At 41.0% G+C, this 19416-nt stretch overlaps 1 protein-coding gene across 2 annotated transcripts; it reads right to left on the bottom strand.

Moving 5' to 3' along the window:
• Nucleotides 1-1898: 1898 nt before the first annotated feature.
• Nucleotides 1899-18308, bottom strand: LOC113885058 (cytochrome P450 4V2). 2 transcript variants are annotated; one of them, XM_027530186.1, is made up of 12 exons: nucleotides 17774-18303; nucleotides 14292-14404; nucleotides 13822-13907; nucleotides 12867-13057; nucleotides 12402-12471; nucleotides 11010-11136; nucleotides 9211-9402; nucleotides 7004-7106; nucleotides 5884-6018; nucleotides 5610-5789; nucleotides 4189-4395; nucleotides 1899-4093 (listed from the first exon to the last, which is right to left on the bottom strand). In XM_027530186.1, exons 1-11 carry the CDS (start codon nucleotides 17985-17987, stop codon nucleotides 4223-4225), a joined length of 1584 nt encoding a protein of 527 aa, XP_027385987.1. In that variant the 5' UTR covers nucleotides 17988-18303; the 3' UTR covers nucleotides 1899-4093; nucleotides 4189-4222. The 2 variants fall into 2 exon arrangements, with proteins under 2 accessions (XP_027385987.1, XP_027385986.1); XM_027530185.1 differs by having other exon boundaries at nucleotides 1899-4395; nucleotides 17774-18308.
• Nucleotides 18309-19416: the final 1108 nt, after the last annotated feature.

The following is a 19416-nucleotide window of genomic DNA, read 5'->3' as shown; positions in this document are numbered from 1 at the left end:
AGCCTGGTGGGCTGCCGTCTATGGGGTCGCACAGAGTCGGACACGACTGAAGCGACTTAGCAGCAGCAGCAGCAGCAGACTGGAAAGAAACATGCTGGTTTTCCTAGGAGCCTATTCTTGTTCAGGGAATTTTATTTTAAAGAAAAAAATCTCCCTATATACTGAAATATATCTCCTTGCCACTTCTATCCATCATTCTAGATTGACCTATTAAATCTATACGAAATGATTTACTCTCTTTCCTCTACTTTTAAAAATATGTAAAGACTACAATCCCTTGCCCACTAAATCTCCTTTGTTTTCTAACTGTTCTTCAAAGATGCAGTACATCTTTCTGGCAAATAAATTAGATTTTTAGGGAGTTCTTAAATAAATATTTAATGCATGTTACTGCAGTGCAGAACTGTGTTTATTAAGAATGTAGGAAAATGTTGCCAGTAAAACATTTTTTCCTGGCTGTAATGAAGTAGCATATTTCAAATATTCAGACTGCATATTTAAATATCCATTTAAATTCAGGGTATCAACTGACATACCAGCAAACAACAAAAGGGAATCCTCTGACTTGTGCAATATTAAAGAATCTAAATTGGTGATTTCCTTTGCTACTGGCCTCATCAGGAAAAAAAAGGTGATGGGAAAAAAACTGCCCTGTCTCCAGATCACAGCAGAAACCCTCAGAGGTTGTTTCCCTAAATGGTGCGAGTACCGGTTTAAATCTATGTAAATATTCTCCTTTGTTTCTTCTGAATTTTTCTCATAGTGGAACATATGTTCTCATAATATAATAAAATTTAAGATTTGCTTGTGGATTCAGAAGGAGCAAATCAGAAAGAAGATGAAAGAGGCAATGATAGGTAGAATTCTAAAATGTTCCCCAAGGCTTCCTTCTATCATCCCAGACATTGAAGAAAATGGGGTACCACATTTGTCCACGATTACTTTATGTTACAGGACAAAAGCAATTTTGCAGATGTATCAATAATTAAGGTTACTAAACTGTTTTAGTAACTAATCAAATGGGGATTATCTAGCTGTGCCTAATCTTACCACTGAGCCCTTTAAAAAGAGAGCTTGCTTCTGCTGTCAGCATAAAAGTCCTAGAGATTCAAAGTGTGAGAGCCTTTGGGCGGGAGGGGGGCTCTCCATGGCTGGCTCTGGAACCACATGTTTACAGTGGGTGTGGTTTGAAGAAGCAAAAGGAGAAGAGAAAGTGGGGTATCACAGGATAATTCTACAAATAAAGAAGGTGCTGTTCCTGCAAAGAGGGAGTCTCTGGGCAGAGTAAACAAAGTTAAATGTATCTATCAGCATCTCATTAGATGCTGGAAATAAATACATTTGATTGATCCAAATACATCCAGGGTAAAAACTGACCTTTTTATGACCAGCATCTCTTTGTGAGACAGGTCAGGTGGTTCAGAAATTGACATTCCTCGGTTGTCTGTGACGGAGAGTAGAGTGTCAGTTCAATAGGCCCCGTCCTGGAGAGGTTTCTAGGCTGTAAACCCCTGGGACCCAGTGATGCTATGGTTTTTGCTTACTCCCAGGGAGCCCTTAAGAGGGATTTTACTTTTTGCTATCAGATGAACAAAACGTTCTGGGATTTCTGCTTCTCCTCTAGTTTATGCTTCAAAGTATGGGAAACTTGAAATCAGTCTATGATAGCAGCGGAAGGGTCATTTTGTTAGAAAGTGTGAATGACACTAATGATATCAACTCAAAAGTACTAATACTTTTATTACATTATGAATCAGTCATCCACTAAATTATCCTTTTAAGTTATCCATATTTCCAACTAATGTCAACTCTTAGGATAAAATATAGCACCCATGTTTAAAATGTAATGTATTTTTCTTGAGTTACCCCTTTTGAGTAGAAGACAGGTAATAGGGATATAGATATTTGATTATCCTTTTATTTAAAAAAATCAGCATCTACATTTCCATATTACAAAAGATGACATATTTCTCAGTTACAACTCTGACACAGTTTCAGAGAATTTCCAGGTTAAAAAAAAATAAAATCAACAAATTATTCTGAGGCTAAATGAAGATTTTAGACCTAAAGACAACATGTAGTAATCTTTTACATTTAACTTTACATCATATTGTGGGGTCACTTAAACACACACAAAGGTTTACACGTAAGTGCATGAAATTCAGAGATAAGGCCAATTTCCACAAATAAAATTCCTATTATCCAGGGTCATTGGGGCGCAAGATTTCTACATACCCAGTTTTTAAGTAAGAAGGTTAACCATAAGATGGAAATCTTTTCTTTATATCGTATATGTTCTTGACTTTTTCTGCTCAGCTTAGGGGCTGGGTGGTCCACACTGGGGATATGAAAGTGGGTAGATCTGCTGACCCTGTCCTTAGCACCACAGCCTGTGATGCTTCCCAAGTGGCTTTGGTTTTGTAACCTCTTTCTTTGATATCCATTGAAGAATACATCATGCATCTTCTTGTTGTTTCTATCCGTTATTGTCTTAGAAAATTGAAGAAACAATTTTTATTAAAATTATTTCTTAAAAGAAGTTTCTGAAAGTCACTGAGTGAGGGACTAGAGATGTTGTCTATGGCATTAAAATTTGGGGAACAGGTGTCTGTTATCAGCTTGACAGGTATGTCCTGGAGGATTCAATTTACTACAAGTCTAACCCTATACTAAGTGAGATGTGATTGATATACTTAATATAGATGAATGGCTTCTCTTTTTCTTTAATAATGGAAGAGGAAATATGCCAAAATCAGAGGCAGAACATCTACATTCTAATAACATATCTAGACATGGGTGCCATGAAGCAAGATCCTATTATGGAAGTGTCACCATATTGGGAGTGGAGAGATTTAAAGATCTCCATTGCCAGCTTTATCATCACCCACTAGCAGCGTGGCTTTGGGACTTACTTTCCCCTGAACTCAGCCTGTTCTATTAAGAGGGAGTACCCCTTGGTATCCACGAGGGATTGGTCCCAGGACCCCCACAGACACTAATCTATGGATGCTGAAGTCCCTTACACAAAATAGTGTAGCATTTGCACATGGATCTGCACATCCAACTCTGTACTTTAAATCATCTCTAGAATACTTACAATACCTAATACAATGTAGTGAAGTGAGTGAAGTCGCTCAGTCGTGTCCGACTCTTTGTGACCCCATGGACTGTAGCCCACCGGGCTCCTCTGTCCATGGGATTCTCCAGGCAAGAATACTGGAGTGGCTTGCCATTTCCTTCTCCAGGGGATCTTCCCGAGCCAGGGATCGAACCCAGGTCTCCTGCATTGCAGGAAGACGCTTTAACCTCTGAGCCACCAGAATACAATGTAACTGCTATATAAATAGTTGTGAATACAACGTAAATGCTTTGTAAATAGTTTGGCTTTCTGGAACTTTCTGGAATTGTTTTTTCAAATAATTTCTATCAGTCCTTGGTTGAATCCATGGATTCAGAACCTGTAGACAGGGAGAGGTCACTGCATAACTAGAAAATCTCTAAGGTCCTTAGACCTTCCAAAGCCTTAGAGCTCCCAATCAATTCCCTGAGGCATGGGGAGGGACAGGAGATTACCAGGAGGAATCTCTTCCAATAATATACAATATAGAAAGGTAATTATGATGCTCTGAAAAATGAAAGGAAAGCTATAAGTACACACTCCAAGGGGAAAGAGGAACAGAACCTGTGAGTGAACTTATAAATGATCCACGGTACATGATTAAATCTTTGAAAACTATCATAAGGATTATTCTCCTCAAAACTGATACCACTGATACAATTCTTGAAATTTAAGCTCCTTAAGTCATAGTACTTAATTACACAGCCTTTTTGAACAAATGTATATGTGTACATGCAAATATTTATTCCTGAGTCAATAAGAACATCTTAAAAATATTCTAGAACTTCATTTAAATTGTATCTTTTGGGTCTGTTGATTGGAATGGAATTGGCCTGTGAATCCTTCTGTGGAGAAGTTTTGTATATTCATTTGCATATGGTCATCAGTTAATTTATCTTGGGATCAAGACCAGGAGTCAAAGCTATGATGGTGATGAAGATATGGAAACTCTTGCTTTGGTAGACTTGATCCAAGCTAAGTGGGACAAGAAAAAAATTAAATTGAGGGATTAAGAATACTGAATCCATGATCTACAAACTGTAAATGAAAAGTTCCCTTTAAAGAAAGACCTTTTTATGATAAGAGCATAACCCAGTAATACAGTTAGGATTCATCTGTGTTTCTCCTCTTCAACTTGATCCAGATGCCGTTACTTGGACGAAGAATGAGCTCTCCTGCTAGACCAAGTTCTTCTCTTTTTTGGTTGGATTCTACCCAAAAGTGCCTCAGGATGCAGGAAAGAATGGTCTTTTCTTCCATTATGGCAAACTTTTGACCTTCAAATTAAAGTAAATACCAACATCATTAAATAGATGTAACTTAAATGTGAGAAATCAGAAGTCCAATCAGAGGAAGCAAACAATTTTATGTTTTTGCAATGGGCCCTGGGAGAATCAGAATCACTTGGGATGCTTGTTAAAAATGAAGATTCTTGAGTGCCCTTTCCTTCTCCCACCAGTACATCTGAACGGCTGGGATGGAACAGGAATTTATATTTTAGCAAAAGCCTAAACAAATCCTGGGCTCATTCAAGCCTGAGAATCATTACTCTAGATTACTTTCTTATTGAGCCTTTAATTTAATTTACTACAGAGTCACCAAATAAGCTTCAGACTCACCCATTTAAATCTGGTCTTATTATATGAATGCCTGTATTTGCATAAATGATAAAATGCTAGAGATTCTGAAGCTGAATATGTTTATAATGCTCGGTGATGTGCATTCACTTTGTTTAAGCACTTCAGCTGGCCTTAGGGTGTTTTGTGTTTTCGTTTTCCAAAATGAAGTTCTTAAAAGCAACAAACAGAAATTAAATATAACGAATCATTATACATAAGTTTTCTACCATATGAAGTATATTCTTTTTTCATCTAAAAGCTACAATATTGTCAACTTCTACCAAGGAAAGAATTATGCTTTATGTTATGGGCTAAATTGTGCCCTGATCCCCCAAATTCATAGCTTTTTTTTTAAAGATTAATAAATCTTAAAACTCAGTATCTCAGAATATGACTGTGTTTGGAGATAGGACGTTTAAAGAAGTAATTAAATTAAAATGGTCAGATGGGTGAATCCTAATCCAATCTGACTGGTATCCTTATGGAAAGGAAAGATTAGAACACACGCACAGAGGCCATGTAGGGTTGCAGGGAGAAGAGCAGCATGGATCCAGTAAGCTAAGGAGAGGCTTATTATCAATTCTGTTGTCACCTTGATCTTGGACTTCTAGCCTCCAGAATTGGGAGAAAATAAATTCCTGTGGTTTAAGCACCCAGTGTAGGTTACTTTGTTACGGCTGCACCAGAAAACTAATAAACTTTGTGACAGTCACATTTTAAAACAATAATGTGTAGCAAAGGGGAAGGAAAAGGAAGTCAGTTTTGTTAAAAGACAGTTGCCTATGGGATGCTATATCTCAAGAAATTTTTGTAAGAAAACCACTACCGCTCTGCCAACCTGAAAGGTGAAACCAGTTCTGGTGGATACAGACCTATACAGTTTCGGGGGCCTGCAGAGAAGGGCACATATGCGTATGTATGACGTCCTTTCAAATTCTCGGGAAAGAACCGTTCTGGCTTGAATTCCTCAGGATCCGGGAAGTACTTTGGATCTCTATGCAGTGCGTAGGGCACGATGATTACTTGACAGCCTTGCACGATTTTGTGACCCGCTGTCAAGAAGTAGTCAATAGGCCATGAGGATGGAGCAAGACAGACCATAAAAATAACCCACTCTCCCTGCTATTCAAATTATACAATCTTTACCAACTTCACAGTCTTCGGTAAGATTACGGGCAAAGAAAGGAACAGACGGGAAAAGGCGAAGGCTCTCCTTAATAACACAGTCCAGATATTTAAGTTTCTTCAGGTCTTCTAGGGTAACAGGACGGTCAGACTTCCCTGGTTTTAACAGAATACACAGAATAACAATCAAAGAATTATTTGAGCCTGGGAGATGGGACATTGATGAAGAGTACACATCAAAACACTGAATGTTAAATATCTACAGCTAAAGTAGAATCTCTAATATCACCCATAATCAAAATAAAATGAGATCTATTCAGTGAAAGAAACCAGACACCAACAATCACATATTTGTAGGATTCTATTTATAGGAAGTATTCTGTTGTTGAGTTGCTAAGTCATGTATGACTCTTTTGCGACCCGATGCACTGTAGCCCACCAGGCTCCTCTGTCTGTGGGATTTCCCAGGCAAGAATACTGGAAGGGGTGGCTATTTCCTTCTTCGGGGATCTTCCTGACCCAGGGATCCAACCCACATCTCCTGCATTGGCAGGTGGATTCTTTACCACTGAGCCACCTGAGAAGCCCAGGAAGTACCCAGAACAGGTAGTAAGTCCCATTAGAAACAGACTGTAAATTAGAGAATTCCAGGGGCTGAGGGAAGAGAGGAGAGTGGCCAAGTAATGAGACAGGGTTTGCTTTTGTGGTGCTGGGAATCTGAGGACATCACTGCTGGGTCAGCCTGTAGATTGCTGGCTGTGTAATAGAAATGTACATCCTAGCAGCTTAATGTGTCTTTTCTCTCATTCATGGCCAGATGCGAGGCGGGATGAAACAGGTTGCCTTGAGCCCATGACTCAGTGCTGTTGCACGTACACCTGCTTCATCTATTAAGCAGTGAGATGCCTGAGGATTGTAACATTTATCTGTGCATCACATGCCAAACACTTAGCAAATGCCTATATTCTTAACCAGGCCTTGCTAAGAAAACTGGCATTGGAAGGGACCCCACATGGGAGCCTTCCTGCTCAGTGTGGTACCTTTAGAACAGATCCTACTGCATACCCTTCCTGAGCGAGAACAACTCTTGCTTCGGTGGCCATGGTGCCCACAGGGTAACCAGCGAAGGGGCTGAACATACCAAACACTTCTTCCAGCTCAGTGTCCACTTTCTGCTGGACTTCTGGATACCAACCCAATAGATACAAGGACCAGTTTATTGCAGCTGCAGTTGTATCATGGCCCTACAAATGCAAGGAAAAAATAGCTTAGCAGAGTCGTATGGCGAAGATTAGAAGAGAGAACTCCATTTTGAACTGTCTGGATCTGACAGCTGCACCGTGACTCCAGACATAATAAATTAAGGGTGCAGCATTTCCCCTTGATAAGAAACAAAACCGTCCCTTCAAAGGGGGGATTCATGCTTAGAAAGGCGTTTCAATGCCACACGAGGTTGCATATGTGGGGAGAAGGGGACAAGGTGCTCTAGACTGTTTTTAAGGGGGAATATCTGACTTTCATGAGCCAATCTGCCAGACCTGTACTGCTCCACCTCCGAGCCTTTGTAAGGTGCTTTACCTGTGGACCTTGGAGGCCAGGAGTCTATATGTGGTTCTGAGTAACATCCTCCACGTCCAGAAGTTGATACGTCCCCTCCTGTAATACTGGCTGAGCTTTAGGCAAAATACTAAGTACTTTGCAGAAACTAACTTATTCTTCAGAAAAACTCTGTGAAACACTTGATACCACTATTTACATTTTAGAAATTAAAAACAGATCCTAAAATTGTTTACCTGAGTTCTTCAGAAAAAAAAAATTATTTGGAAAATCAATAGTAATAGTATAGCTCTATGAATAAGACTTTCAGGGGGCACTAAAGACAAAATTGTTCCTCTGTGGAAGTTCTTACTATTCCATTTTTGCTATGCAACACAAGTGATAATTGTCATTTTTCTTTCTCTGGGCAGAAATCTCCAAAGCACCTTCTTCCTAAAACAGCTTCTCAGTTGAATTTGTTGTTGCTGTTGTTTAGTCGCTCAGTTGTGTCTGACTCTTTGTGACCCCATGGACTGTAGCCCATCAAGTTCCTCTGTCGATGGATTTCCCAGGCAAGAACACTGAGTGTGTTGCCACTTCTTTCCTAGAGCGTCTTTCCAACCCAGGGATCGAACCTGTGTCTCCTGCATTGGCAGGAAGATTCTCTACCATGGAGCCACCAGGGAAGCCTCTAAGTTGAATTGTTTGAGGCTTATTCTGCAATTTTATAAAACGTGTATTTTTGGAGTCTCTGATATTGGTGTCCTGGCCTCTTCTGCAGCCTGCAGTGCCTTCACAGACGCCACCCTGAACTCCAGACAAGATCTGGCCCCTTTCACTCAGCTGTTTACCAAAGCCATAGAAGGAAGTTCTCTTGCTAAATAATTCTTAATAACTGCTCTTGAATTTGTAAGTGGAAGCCTGATCCAAACAAGCGATGCCTGCTGAGCATAAGGAAGCTGTGACAAGGATCTGGGGTGACAGGCAGCATCTCATAAGGCTAATCAGGAGAGAGCCAGAAGGAGAACTCAGGTCTAGGGACACTCAGCCTGCTTTCCTACACTGCGCCCTCAGGAGCACGTGTGTTCCGGCGCCCTCTCCAGACGCCTGCAGGCAGGGCGGCTCATTCCACCCAGGGGCGGCCTGCACTGAGCCATGCTAAACCACCCATGCGCTTCCTCCAGTTCCAGGATATTACCACGTGGTGCTTTTTAAAACATTTCTTCATCTTTATTTGGCTATCCATCCACTGAACGATTCATTCTTTGTAATATTTAATAACACTAGAATTACCTTTTGTAAAAACCGCAACTTTCTTTTAATGATGTGAAGCCCAGAAATCCCTTTAGAATCCACAAACTAGTTAAATTCACTATCAGAGGGCTCTTGCTAATCTTCTTTAGTTTGGGCAGTTCATAGCAGGAGTTCATTTGCTAGAACTTCAAAAAGGAGGTAGTGAAAAGACAGACTTGGGGGTTTCAGAGTTTTTGTTTTTTTTTAAGCATGAAGCAATACAGGGAACTGAGAAATTTCTGGCTGCTTTTCTACTTGGAAAAGTCTGATGGGTTTTAGGTTATCCTGAGAAAACTGCTTTACTCACCACAAGTCAAAGGCTTTTTTCTGAAGAAGGAAGTTGATCTGATAACTTAATCAGGTTCTTTTGTAATTTCTAGTTGTAATTTAGTGACTCATCCTCAGTTATATGAGGCTATTTTAAAACAAATAAACTTTTAAAAATAATGCTAAAGATTCAAAATTTTTTTTTGGAATTTTTAAAATGATACCCAAAAATGATGTGACAAGATAAAATACCTCAAACATAAAGGTGTCAACTTCTTCTCTTATATCTTCATGACTCAGCTTGTTCCCTTGGTCATCAGTCACATTTAAAAGCAAGTCAAGAAAAGCCCTGCATTTAGTTTTGCGTGGAGGAAAGTCCTTCTCCTTGTCGTTACTTGTACCTTCTTCATGTCTCTTCATTTCATTGGCCCGTTCAGTGATGACCTGTATAATTTAAATAATATGCTCTTGTGTGGAGTTTGATATAGCCCCATAATACATTTTCCCATGAAAATATACTAGTTTCTTTCATGGATTTTTTTTTTTTCCTAAACCTTTCCTATTCTGACTCAAGAATAACTTAGACTGTTGTGGAAAATATAGATAAAGCTTCCTGTTAACATTTTAGGACATTATTTGATAAGACTTTTAAAAACAAATTTAACATCAGACAAATTCAGCATATTCAAGTGCCATCCTTCTAACACGGAATAGACCTGGTAATCCCCTAAATGGTGCCTAGAGATTTGAATGAGCTAATGAGAAAAAGCTTGGGTGGTGAAGAGAATGCAGTCATTATATAAGAGGCTAATTATGGATCGCTCTCATTACTGGTTGGATTGGAGAAAAGAAACAGCTAGTTCATAGGTGACATCACCTGATGTGCTTGCTGTTCCTGTTGCCTGGAAGTCTCTCTCTTCAGACACCAGTGCGGCTGGCTCCCTCCTTCTTTAAGGTCTGTCCCCTCTGCACACCATCAGAAAGACCTTCCCAGATCACTGCTACCCTGGTCTCCAGCACTATCTTCCCAACTCTATTTTTCTCCATTTCACTCACCTCCCTGACATTATATTATACTTGCTGTATAATATAATGCATACCTCAAATATAGCATCCCCATGGCAGCAAATCTTTGTTCACTGATGTTAATTGCAACCCTTCCCTGATAGCTCATTTGGTAAAGAATCCACCTGAAATGTGGGAGACCTGGGTTTGATCCCTGGGTTGGGAAGATCCCCTGGAGAAGGGAAAGGCTACCCATTCCAGTATTCTGGCCTGGAGAATTCCATGGACTGTATAGTCCATGGGGTTGCAAAGAGTTGGACATAACTGAGTGACTTTCACTTTAACTTTCAGAGCACTGCCTGGCATTTAAGGACGTTCATTAGATCTTTTCTGAGTGAATAAAAGAACTAAAGCCCATAAATTTAATTTGGTCATGTATTTCAACTTTCTCCTCCTATCAAGCAATTGACCAAACCTGCTGCTAAGTGGTCTGAATGAATGGATCCTAAGTTCTTTGGTGACAAAACACCATATTTCTCTTCATCCTTGGGGAAACCCCTAGTGCCTGGCACTCAGTATGCAATTTTCAATGTTTATTAAGTAAATAGTATCGCTCATCCAATTTGCAGTTCATTAATTATTGGCATTGATAGTAATGCATGTAATTTGAGGAAATAATTAACTATAGTTAAAAGATACAAACTGTTGGTCATTCTCCCACCACCCAGTAATGGAGATTACTCTGTCTTCCACTGTAGGCACCTTGATGTAAAACTTCATTCATCCAATGTCTCCTGCCAGTAACCACACACATAATGCTAATACACAGTTAAGATGCAATCGTGCTGTCTACTTTTTTCCATTAGTATTCACCTTTTATGAGACACAGGTTCCAGACTATGGTAATACAACATAAAAATCTTGAACTTGTAAAGATCTGGAAGTGGAGAGTGGTGATGGTTCACAACATCGTGAGTGCACTTAATGGTACGTTTTATGTTGAGTATGTTTTATCACAAGTAAAAAAAAAAAAATCGAGGGCTTACATTGTTGGTAAAATCATGTACAATCTTTAGGCTCCTTCTGTGTTCTCGTCCATTTTTAAACATATAGAATATAAGGTCAAGCCAGAGCCAGGGCATCTTCATTCTTTGATGTATCGAATCACTCATCCTATAAACAGGATAAAAACACATCAGCTGACGTACTGAGAATGTGTATTTCTTGAGCCCTGATGTGATGCCCCATCTCAGCATGGGTGATTTGGGGAATGGCGATTATTCGTCTTAGAGGCTATTGAGAACTCCAAGCTTTACCATCAACATGAAGGCATGGACTATCCAGGGAAGCTTAAACATTGAATGCGTTCTTGAGAGGAACGAAGAATCCATTATAAAACATTCTGACCAGATAGCCATCTGATCTCTGCTGCTTCTTCTCCAGGGAGAGTTCTTACTCTCCCCAGGCCAAGCATGGCTCTTGCACCACAAGATCATATGAAATCTGCCTCTTTTTAATGACCACTCATTCACTTGCTCACTCCTCTGCAGTGCTAACAAAACAAATGACTTCCCTCTTCCACGGAAAAGTGCTCATCAATCCCCATCTGTCACAGAGCTGTCACGAGCCCCACCCTCAGCATTTCCAGTGAAAAGCAGAAAGACCTACACAGCCTCCTCCTTTGTGACCAGCTTAGATGCCAATTCCACGAAAGGACCTTTCACGGCCACTCAATCTGTAAAATTTATCCCTGTGTCCCCTCTCGCATCAACTTGATCTTTTCTTTCCAAGTCATTATCATAATTTATAAGTTTATAGTCACCTGCTTCAATGCCTGTCTCCCCTGTTACTGTTTCATGAGCCTGTATAAAACTAGTCAGTACCTTGTGCAGTGAATGGCAGGTTAGATGCTCAACAATTAATAAGATTAAGTGAAAGGACCCATGGATTAAACATAGGATATGTTGAATCAGATTCTGGTGCTGCCTCTTAATAATCATGAGAAATTTTAAAAGTAAAGTTGATTATTTCTATTAAGAAATAATACTCAAGGGTAGAAAATATAGGAAAGGAGAATGAACCACAACAAAAATAAAGCACAATAAGAAAAAGAAGCACACATACAACAATAAACACAGCTAACATTTTGATGTAGTATCTTCTCATTTTTCCATGAAAATGTCTTTCTCTTCAACTTAGCATCATAATATAATCTCTCAGTATATAAAATAGTCATTTAAAATTACTGTGTAATCTGAATGTGCTATAATTTACACAACTCTTCCTCTACTATTGAAATACATGCTTTAATGATTAGGTTGATTTTTAGTATAATGTTTCATTTTGAAATGAAGAAAAAGATACAATATAGACAGAAGTGATTAGCAATAATTTTTAAAGCCCTAATCAATAACAGTTTTAGAAAGGATTTCATTTACCTATAAACGGCTCGAACATACTCGGAATCATCATTTCTTTGAGCACCAATGTTCTTTCCCATAGCTGTTTCTGTAAAATAGAGTGAGAAGTAACCATTCAATTCACGCACACATCTTGGGTACGTTTTCCAGTGTCAGACATTTTAAAAAAAGACATTATGTCCTGTTCTGATATATTGTAGAATTCTTCTTTTCCCTTTTCTCTCGAATCTTCTGCTTCTCTTCCTCCCAGCTCCTATCCTTCCTTCCCTCTGACCTTCTGGTCGTGTTGGCTCCGTAACTGCTGGGTTTGAAGTCCTGTGAATGGTTACTGCTTCTCAGGAGGCTAATTTAGGACTAGGACTATCCAGATGAACCCCAAATCCCTTCTAAATGGCCCCCCTCCACATACACCATGAACTGTTATTTTCTATTTGGGCCATTTTCTTTACAGCCTAACTTTAAAAATAAATCAGTGAGACTTACCACAGATTATATCTAAGGTACAAAGAGTGACGTAAAAAAAGCAGTTAAACGCTTCTTGGTTAACATGCTTTTCAAGCTTAGTAACCAATATATTTGCTTGTTCATTCATGACATCTAAGAAATCCTCCAGAATTGTAAAATGGAAAGTGGGTGTTAACATTTTTCTCCTAGATCGCCATTTGTTTCCAGTACTAGAAATACAATACATGGTTACAAAGAAAAAAGAAGCAACATCTGAAACAGATAAAATATAAATATAGTCAAGTCACCAAGTTCTCCTGAAATAGCTTATTCTGTAGATTCTCGATTGCTTTGATCAGAATGACAAAGACTCATGTATAGCTACAGAATGTGAATATTTTGGATATTGTTCTATATTACTAATATTTACAAGGGCATTTATTAAAAATGGAAACAATTAAAATTTTTCCTATATTTCTAAGTTCTGAGGTTCTAAATATTAGAAATTTTCTCCCTTTTGTCAATACCATGGTCCTCAGGTGATCCACTGTTCCATGATTTACTCTAATCTCTATTATCTTTGAATTATCTAGAGTCCCCACAAGGGTCCTGTCTTTCTGGAGTCCTGTTTCTGAATCAAGAATTGAGGTCCCTATGTTTGATATACTTCTCTGGGGGGGGATGTGACTGCTTTTTCATTATATTTTCAAGATTTCCCTCCTCCAAACTATCCTTTGCTTTACTCCATTCATTGTTCTTGGAACACTAGTGATTATCAGTATTGAATACAGTGCCTGGATATTACCATATACCTAGGACTCCTGTCAATCAAAGGCCGATTGTTAACTAGACTCTTCCTTCTGCCTGCTCCCATAATTCTTGAGAGCTCAGTCTTGTTATTGGAAGAATACTTTGGGTCAGTTCCTGAAATAACAAGTTACCCAGAGAAGAAACTGTTTTTGTAAGACAGCTTTACAAATTTCCACTGACATACCTTGTAAGAAGTCCTAGTCCAAGCCACGGTTCTAAGAACTTGTACATATAGGATTTTTCAATGTGCTTTGAACTGCTTAAAATTACCTCAAAAAGAGAAAAAAAAAAAAAGAGAGATATAGACATCAAAACGATATCAATTACAAGAACATCTGGCTAGAACACAACTACTTTTTAAAACAAGATTTCATAATTGTTATTTCTCTGTGATTCATTTTTATTCCTGTGCCTCAAAGAAATTCAATTAAGAGTTTTGAACATATAACTGTCATTCAGTCTTGAGGACTACGTGGAATTGAAAGAAAACACCCAAGATGATTCCTGGTTTCTGCCACCAACTGGGAACTGAATAGAGAATTTACTGAGGGAGATGGGGGGAGGCAGGTGAATGTGGAGAATGACCACATCTAATGAGATTCCCACACCATCAAACAGACAGTGGAATACGGACCATATTTGCCACGTACTCACTTCCACAGTTTCTGCGTTATAAAGGGCCACGAGAGGCACAGGCCCGAGCCAGAGTTTCAGCAGTGGCAGGTGTCGGCATTCTTCAGTGAAATCAATTATCTGCTGAAAAAAATCTAGGAGAAATATTTAACCTTAAAATCAATCAAGACAAGAATTCTGTCAAATAAGGATCTACTGTACAGCGCAGGAAACTCTACTTAAAACTCTGTAATGACCTGTATGAGAAAAGAATCTAAAAAAGGAGATATATATATATATATAAACACACACACACATATATGTATGTATAACTGATTCACTTTGTTGTATACCTGAAACTAATGTAACACTGTGAATCAACTCTACTCCAATACTTTTTTTAAAAAAAGACAAGAATTTTGTAATAAGTTCCTTATGTTATTTTAGATTCCACAGAGAAGTGAGATCACATCACACTTATCTTCTTTGTCGGACATTTCATTTAGCATTCACGGCCTCAAGTTTCATCCATGTTTTTACAAATGGCAATATTTCTTTCTTTTTATGACTGAGTAATATTGCTGTGTGTGTGTGTGTGTGTGTGTGTCACATTTTCTTTATCCATTCATCCAGGGATGGACGCTTGGGTTGCTTCATGCTGATGCACCGCCTGCCTCAGTCTGATCTGACAGAGGAGACAGGGAAGTCTGAATCTGTGGTTTGAAGGTATCAGGTCCAATAGCAAGTAGCTGCTGAGGAAGACAAGTGCGGACACAGAAGCAAAAGCAAGAGGCTACTAGAGTTCAAGAGGCTCGTGGGAAGACAGCCACAAAATGTAAGGCACAGCCTCCATGTGAGATGAGATGCCGAGGACAGGAACTATTTCGCAGAATATTCTGAAATCCCCAGTTTTGTTGAGCTCAACACTGGGCACAAAGCAGGGCCTGGATAAATGGATGATTGACAATCTTAAAGAACTCATTCGAACCAAGTTTGGACAGTGCAATAGAAACCACATGCATTAAATTGAATCCTTAAAATTACTCTGTAATACTACAAAGTGAAAATGAAGTCGCTCAGTCGTGTCCGACTCTTTGGGACCCCATGGACTACAGCCCACCAGGTTCCTCCATCCATGGGATTTTCCAGGCAAGAATACTGGAGTGGGTTGCCATTTCCTTCTCCAGGAGATCTTCCCAACCCAGGGATTGAACCCGGGTCTCCCAAATTGTAGGCAGACGCTTTACCATCTGAGCCACCACCAAGGAAGCCCATGATACTACGAGTTTATAATATTAAACAAAAAAGTTATGTAAAAATATAGACCTTCCCATCCCCACTAAAGAAACAGTATGCTTAAGGAGTCTCATGTTCTTTTTGAGAATTTTTCTAATTGAAATCTCCACTGAATAAGACCTATTTTAAAACAAACTGCGAGTTGTCTTTGGAATTACTTTCTGAGTGAAGAGAATGACAGTGTACTGCCTTTTATAAAGGACCATTTTAATCTGCCATATAAATATTGGATTTTGGCATCAGGCAAACCTTGGCTCAATTTCCAGCTTTGGAACCAAGTTGTTTGATTTTGGGAAGTTGTTTAAAACTCTAAGTTAGAGTGGTTTCTTTTTTTCTTAAGCATGTACTTATATTTTAACATAACTTTTTTGTTTAATATTATAAAGCCTTAGGATAGAAAGGGAAGTCAGCTCAGCTTTTAAGTATTAGGGACTTTTCTCGTAGCTTAGATGGTAAAGAATCTGTTTGCAATGCAGGAGACTTGGGTTCAATCCTGGGTGGGAAAGATACCCTGGAGAAGGGAAGGGCTACCCACTCCAGTATTCTTGCCTAGAGAATCCCAACGACAGAGGAGCCTGGTGGGCTACAGTCCATGGGGTCACAAAGAGTCGGACACGACTGAGCAACTAACACCTTCAAGATGACTTTACAAATGTGGTTTTGATATAAATAAATGTGTTGTTGGATCACTTGTGACGTTAGTCACTTTGATGTTTGGGTGGTGAAAAGTCTACTTGGATTTCTTCTGCCCTAAAATATGTTCAGTATTTTGGTAAACACTCTCCCACAAGGCCTCATGGTATTCTTGTGAGTTTAAGATGACAGTACTGTTTTGCTTGGGAAAACAAAGGAAAATAATCCTTCAAGCATTGCAGTTAATCTTCAGCCTGTAAAACCACTAGCATTTACAATTAATTGGAGGGGGAATTGGGTTCTGGTCCCTGACTTATTTTAAAGCATGTCATATTGAGCAAATCTTTTCAGCTCTGGGTAATTCAATTTATACCCCTATGAAATAAAGTACGTGTGTTCTCAGTTGTGTTTGACTCTTTGCGACCCCATGGACTGTAGCCCACTAGGCTCATCTGTCCATGGGATTTTCTTTCAGGCAAGCATACTAGAGTGGGTTGCCATTTCCTCCTCCAGGGGATCTTCCCAACCCAGGGATCAAACCCCAGTCCCTTTGAACCCGTTTCTTGGGTCTCCTGTATTGGCAGGCAGATTCTTTACTACTGGCGCCACCTGGGAAGCCCTGAAAATAAAGTGCTCATATCTGTTAATAATTCATCCTCCCTAATGGAGGACTCCAAATCTCAGATACTTCTGAGACTTTTCTAGCTTTTTAAAGCGATCTTTTCCATCAACAAAACAATATAAATCTCTCTCTTCAAAAAGACGATCTCAATAAAAATAAATTCACTCTTAAATAAGAATTTTGAAACTTCCTGCATGAATTTTCAAGAAGGCCTGGCCTTAAGTTTTGTTATTACATAACCTCCTTAAAAGGGCTAAAATATTAAAGTCAAGAAGGAATCAAAGCTGTGGTCAAGTCTTGTGATGTCTGGATAGGGAAGAACCTCAAGTGCCTTTTGAGAGAGAGAGAGAGACAGAGACTTTTGTGTTCTAAGGGATTTATCTTGTTCCAGGTGGTGCCAGTGGTAAAGAACCCACCTGCTAATGCAGGAGATGTAAGGGACCTTGGTTCCATTCCTGGGTTGGGAAGATCCCCTGGAGAAGGGCATGGCCACCCACTCCAGTATTCTTGCTTGGAGAATCCCATGGACAGAAGGCTACCGCCCACGGGGCCACAAAGAGTGGAACACCTCTGAAGCTACTTAGTACGCAGGCACAGGGAAGTTTCTGCCCTTAAAGGCTTTAAAAGCCCAGACAGAAGCAAAGGCAGCAGTGTTTTGAGGTGCAGGAGCAGCTACGAGGTGGAAAAAGCAGCAGCAGAAAAGCAGGACAAGAGCTTAGAAATAAGCTTGCGATCTGTGCTGCACAGGCAGAAAAAGTTCATTTGGACCAGATGCAACCGCAATGTTGCCAGGTGTCATAGGGAACCTGGATAGAATTGGGAACCCGTCTTCTAATGAGTGGGTGACAAATTCTCTCTCTCCAGGCGTCGGCAGGCCGGGCACTTCGGTGTCCAGACTACATGCACGAGGGCCGCCAGGCGGCAAGTGCTGGAAGCCCGGGCCCTCGGATGGGGTCGCGGCCGGCGCCCTTACCTCTTGCGTCGGGCTTCATCATCAGCGCGTGTCCCACCAAGGGGTAGGGGTCCCCAATGGTCGGGACGGGACGCATCTGACGCCATTTCCGCGCATAGCTCGCCACCATCTTCAGGAGGTTCAGGGTGAGGGTGGCGCCTGCCAGGGAGACGGCGCACAGCCCGCTCCAGAGCAGCAGCTTCGGCCCGACGCTCAGCAACCACGGCGCCAGCATCGCGCCCGCGGGGCCGCTGTGCACCGGGGCCGAGACCGTGGGGACCGCAGGATGCTGCGGGCGGCCGGCGCTGTCCAGCCCCCCGAGGTCAAGTGTGCGGGCGCTGGGAGGAGTTCGTGGCCTGCGGGCGGTCGGAGCCGAGCCGCAGGAAGGGGCGCGCCGGGCCAGGTCACTTCCCCGCTCTGGCCGGTGGAGGGGGTGAGCACCCGCCTGGCTCCCACTCTGGTCTCCGAGCCGACGACGCCCGGCCGGGCTTGTTACGACGGGTCAAAGCCTTCGTAACGCGCACCGGCCTCTGTTGTGCTTCTAGCGGAAAACGAAAGTTCGGAAAGCGGCTTGAGCGCTCAATAGGCTGCGCGGGTGTAAACGGAGGCACGTTAGTGGGTGGAGACTGGAGGATAATGAAGGTGGAGTGGAAGCAAGCGGTTTAGTGATGGAGAGGCGTCCAGGGGCTGGGGGCTGCGTGGGTTATACCCAGCAGCTGCTGGGTCCCGGACAACTTCAGGGTACAGGGAGCTGGATGTTTTAAAATGGAAAAAAAAAAAAAAAGCATCTGGTTTGAAGCTCAACCTCTGGAGCTCATTTTTCGCTCCCAGCTGGGTATCTAACCTCGCTCCTTTGCACTCCGCTAGGACCGGCTGCCAGCCCGGATGGAGATGGGTTGCTTCTTGGCTTCCACGTTAGGGTCACCCGGGCAGCTACCTACTTTGACGCTGAGTAGCCTTAGGGGCACGACCTTCGGGGCACCAGTTATCAGGCTGCATTGGGCTGCTGATTGCGACACAGGTGGGTTGAGTAATCCAAGCTGTGATCCAAGTATTTTTCAGAGTATTTTTCAGAATATTTTTCGGGACCAAGAAAAGTTAGCACCCCAAGAGAACAAGACAAGGGCGGGGGTGGGGTGAGGATGGAGGTGGGGGTCTCTGAAAGCGGTGAAGGTAAGAGATGCTGGGAGAGGAGGGTTTGATAAGGAGACAGCAGTTGGGGAGCACGCTGACAAGGGAAAGACGACACACCGCGGAGCCCGCACAGGGAAAAAGTAAGGACAGTGAGAAGGACCCTCCGGTTCTGCCCAGGGCCTGAGTTCTCTGACTCTCAATTCCTCCCTTTTCTCCAGGTGCCCAGTCCTGATTTTCCTTTCCTTTTCTACTCTTGATACTTCCTCGAAAAGGGGCTGAGAGGGGAGTGTTCCTCTCCTAGCAGAAGGTCCCTAAATTGTAGAAAAAGTGCCAAGGAAGATGAAGTATTGAGAATACCCTGCATTTTTTTCTTTTTTAAATTATGAAAGTATGATAACACATTTACAGGAGACATGAGAAATAAAGAACAGTTACATTCAGTTCCACTATATATTAAAATTACTCTTAAAGTAGATAAATTAAGATTTTTACTTGGAGTTTCAATATCAAAAATTAGACGAATTAAGATT

Source organism: Bos indicus x Bos taurus, chromosome 27 (assembly GCF_003369695.1).
Source record: "Bos indicus x Bos taurus breed Angus x Brahman F1 hybrid chromosome 27, Bos_hybrid_MaternalHap_v2.0, whole genome shotgun sequence".
Taxonomy (NCBI): Eukaryota; Metazoa; Chordata; class Mammalia; order Artiodactyla; family Bovidae; genus Bos; species Bos indicus x Bos taurus.
This window is presented reverse-complemented; position numbering and strand designations above follow the sequence as displayed.

Excerpts from the sequence above, each read along its gene's own strand:
- LOC113885058 (XM_027530185.1), bottom strand. The coding sequence starts at position 17,987 with ATGCTGGCGCCGTGGTTGCTGAGCGTCGGGCCGAAGCTGCTGCTCTGG. Across the intron at positions 13,908-14,291 it reads ATAACGCAGAAACTGTGGAA|GTAATTTTAAGCAGTTCAAA; the intron begins GTGAGTACGTGG and ends TCTCTTTTTGAG. Across the intron at positions 4,396-5,609 it reads AGGCCCCCGAAACTGTATAG|GTCAAAAGTTTGCCATAATG; the intron begins GTCTGTATCCAC and ends TTTAATTTGAAG.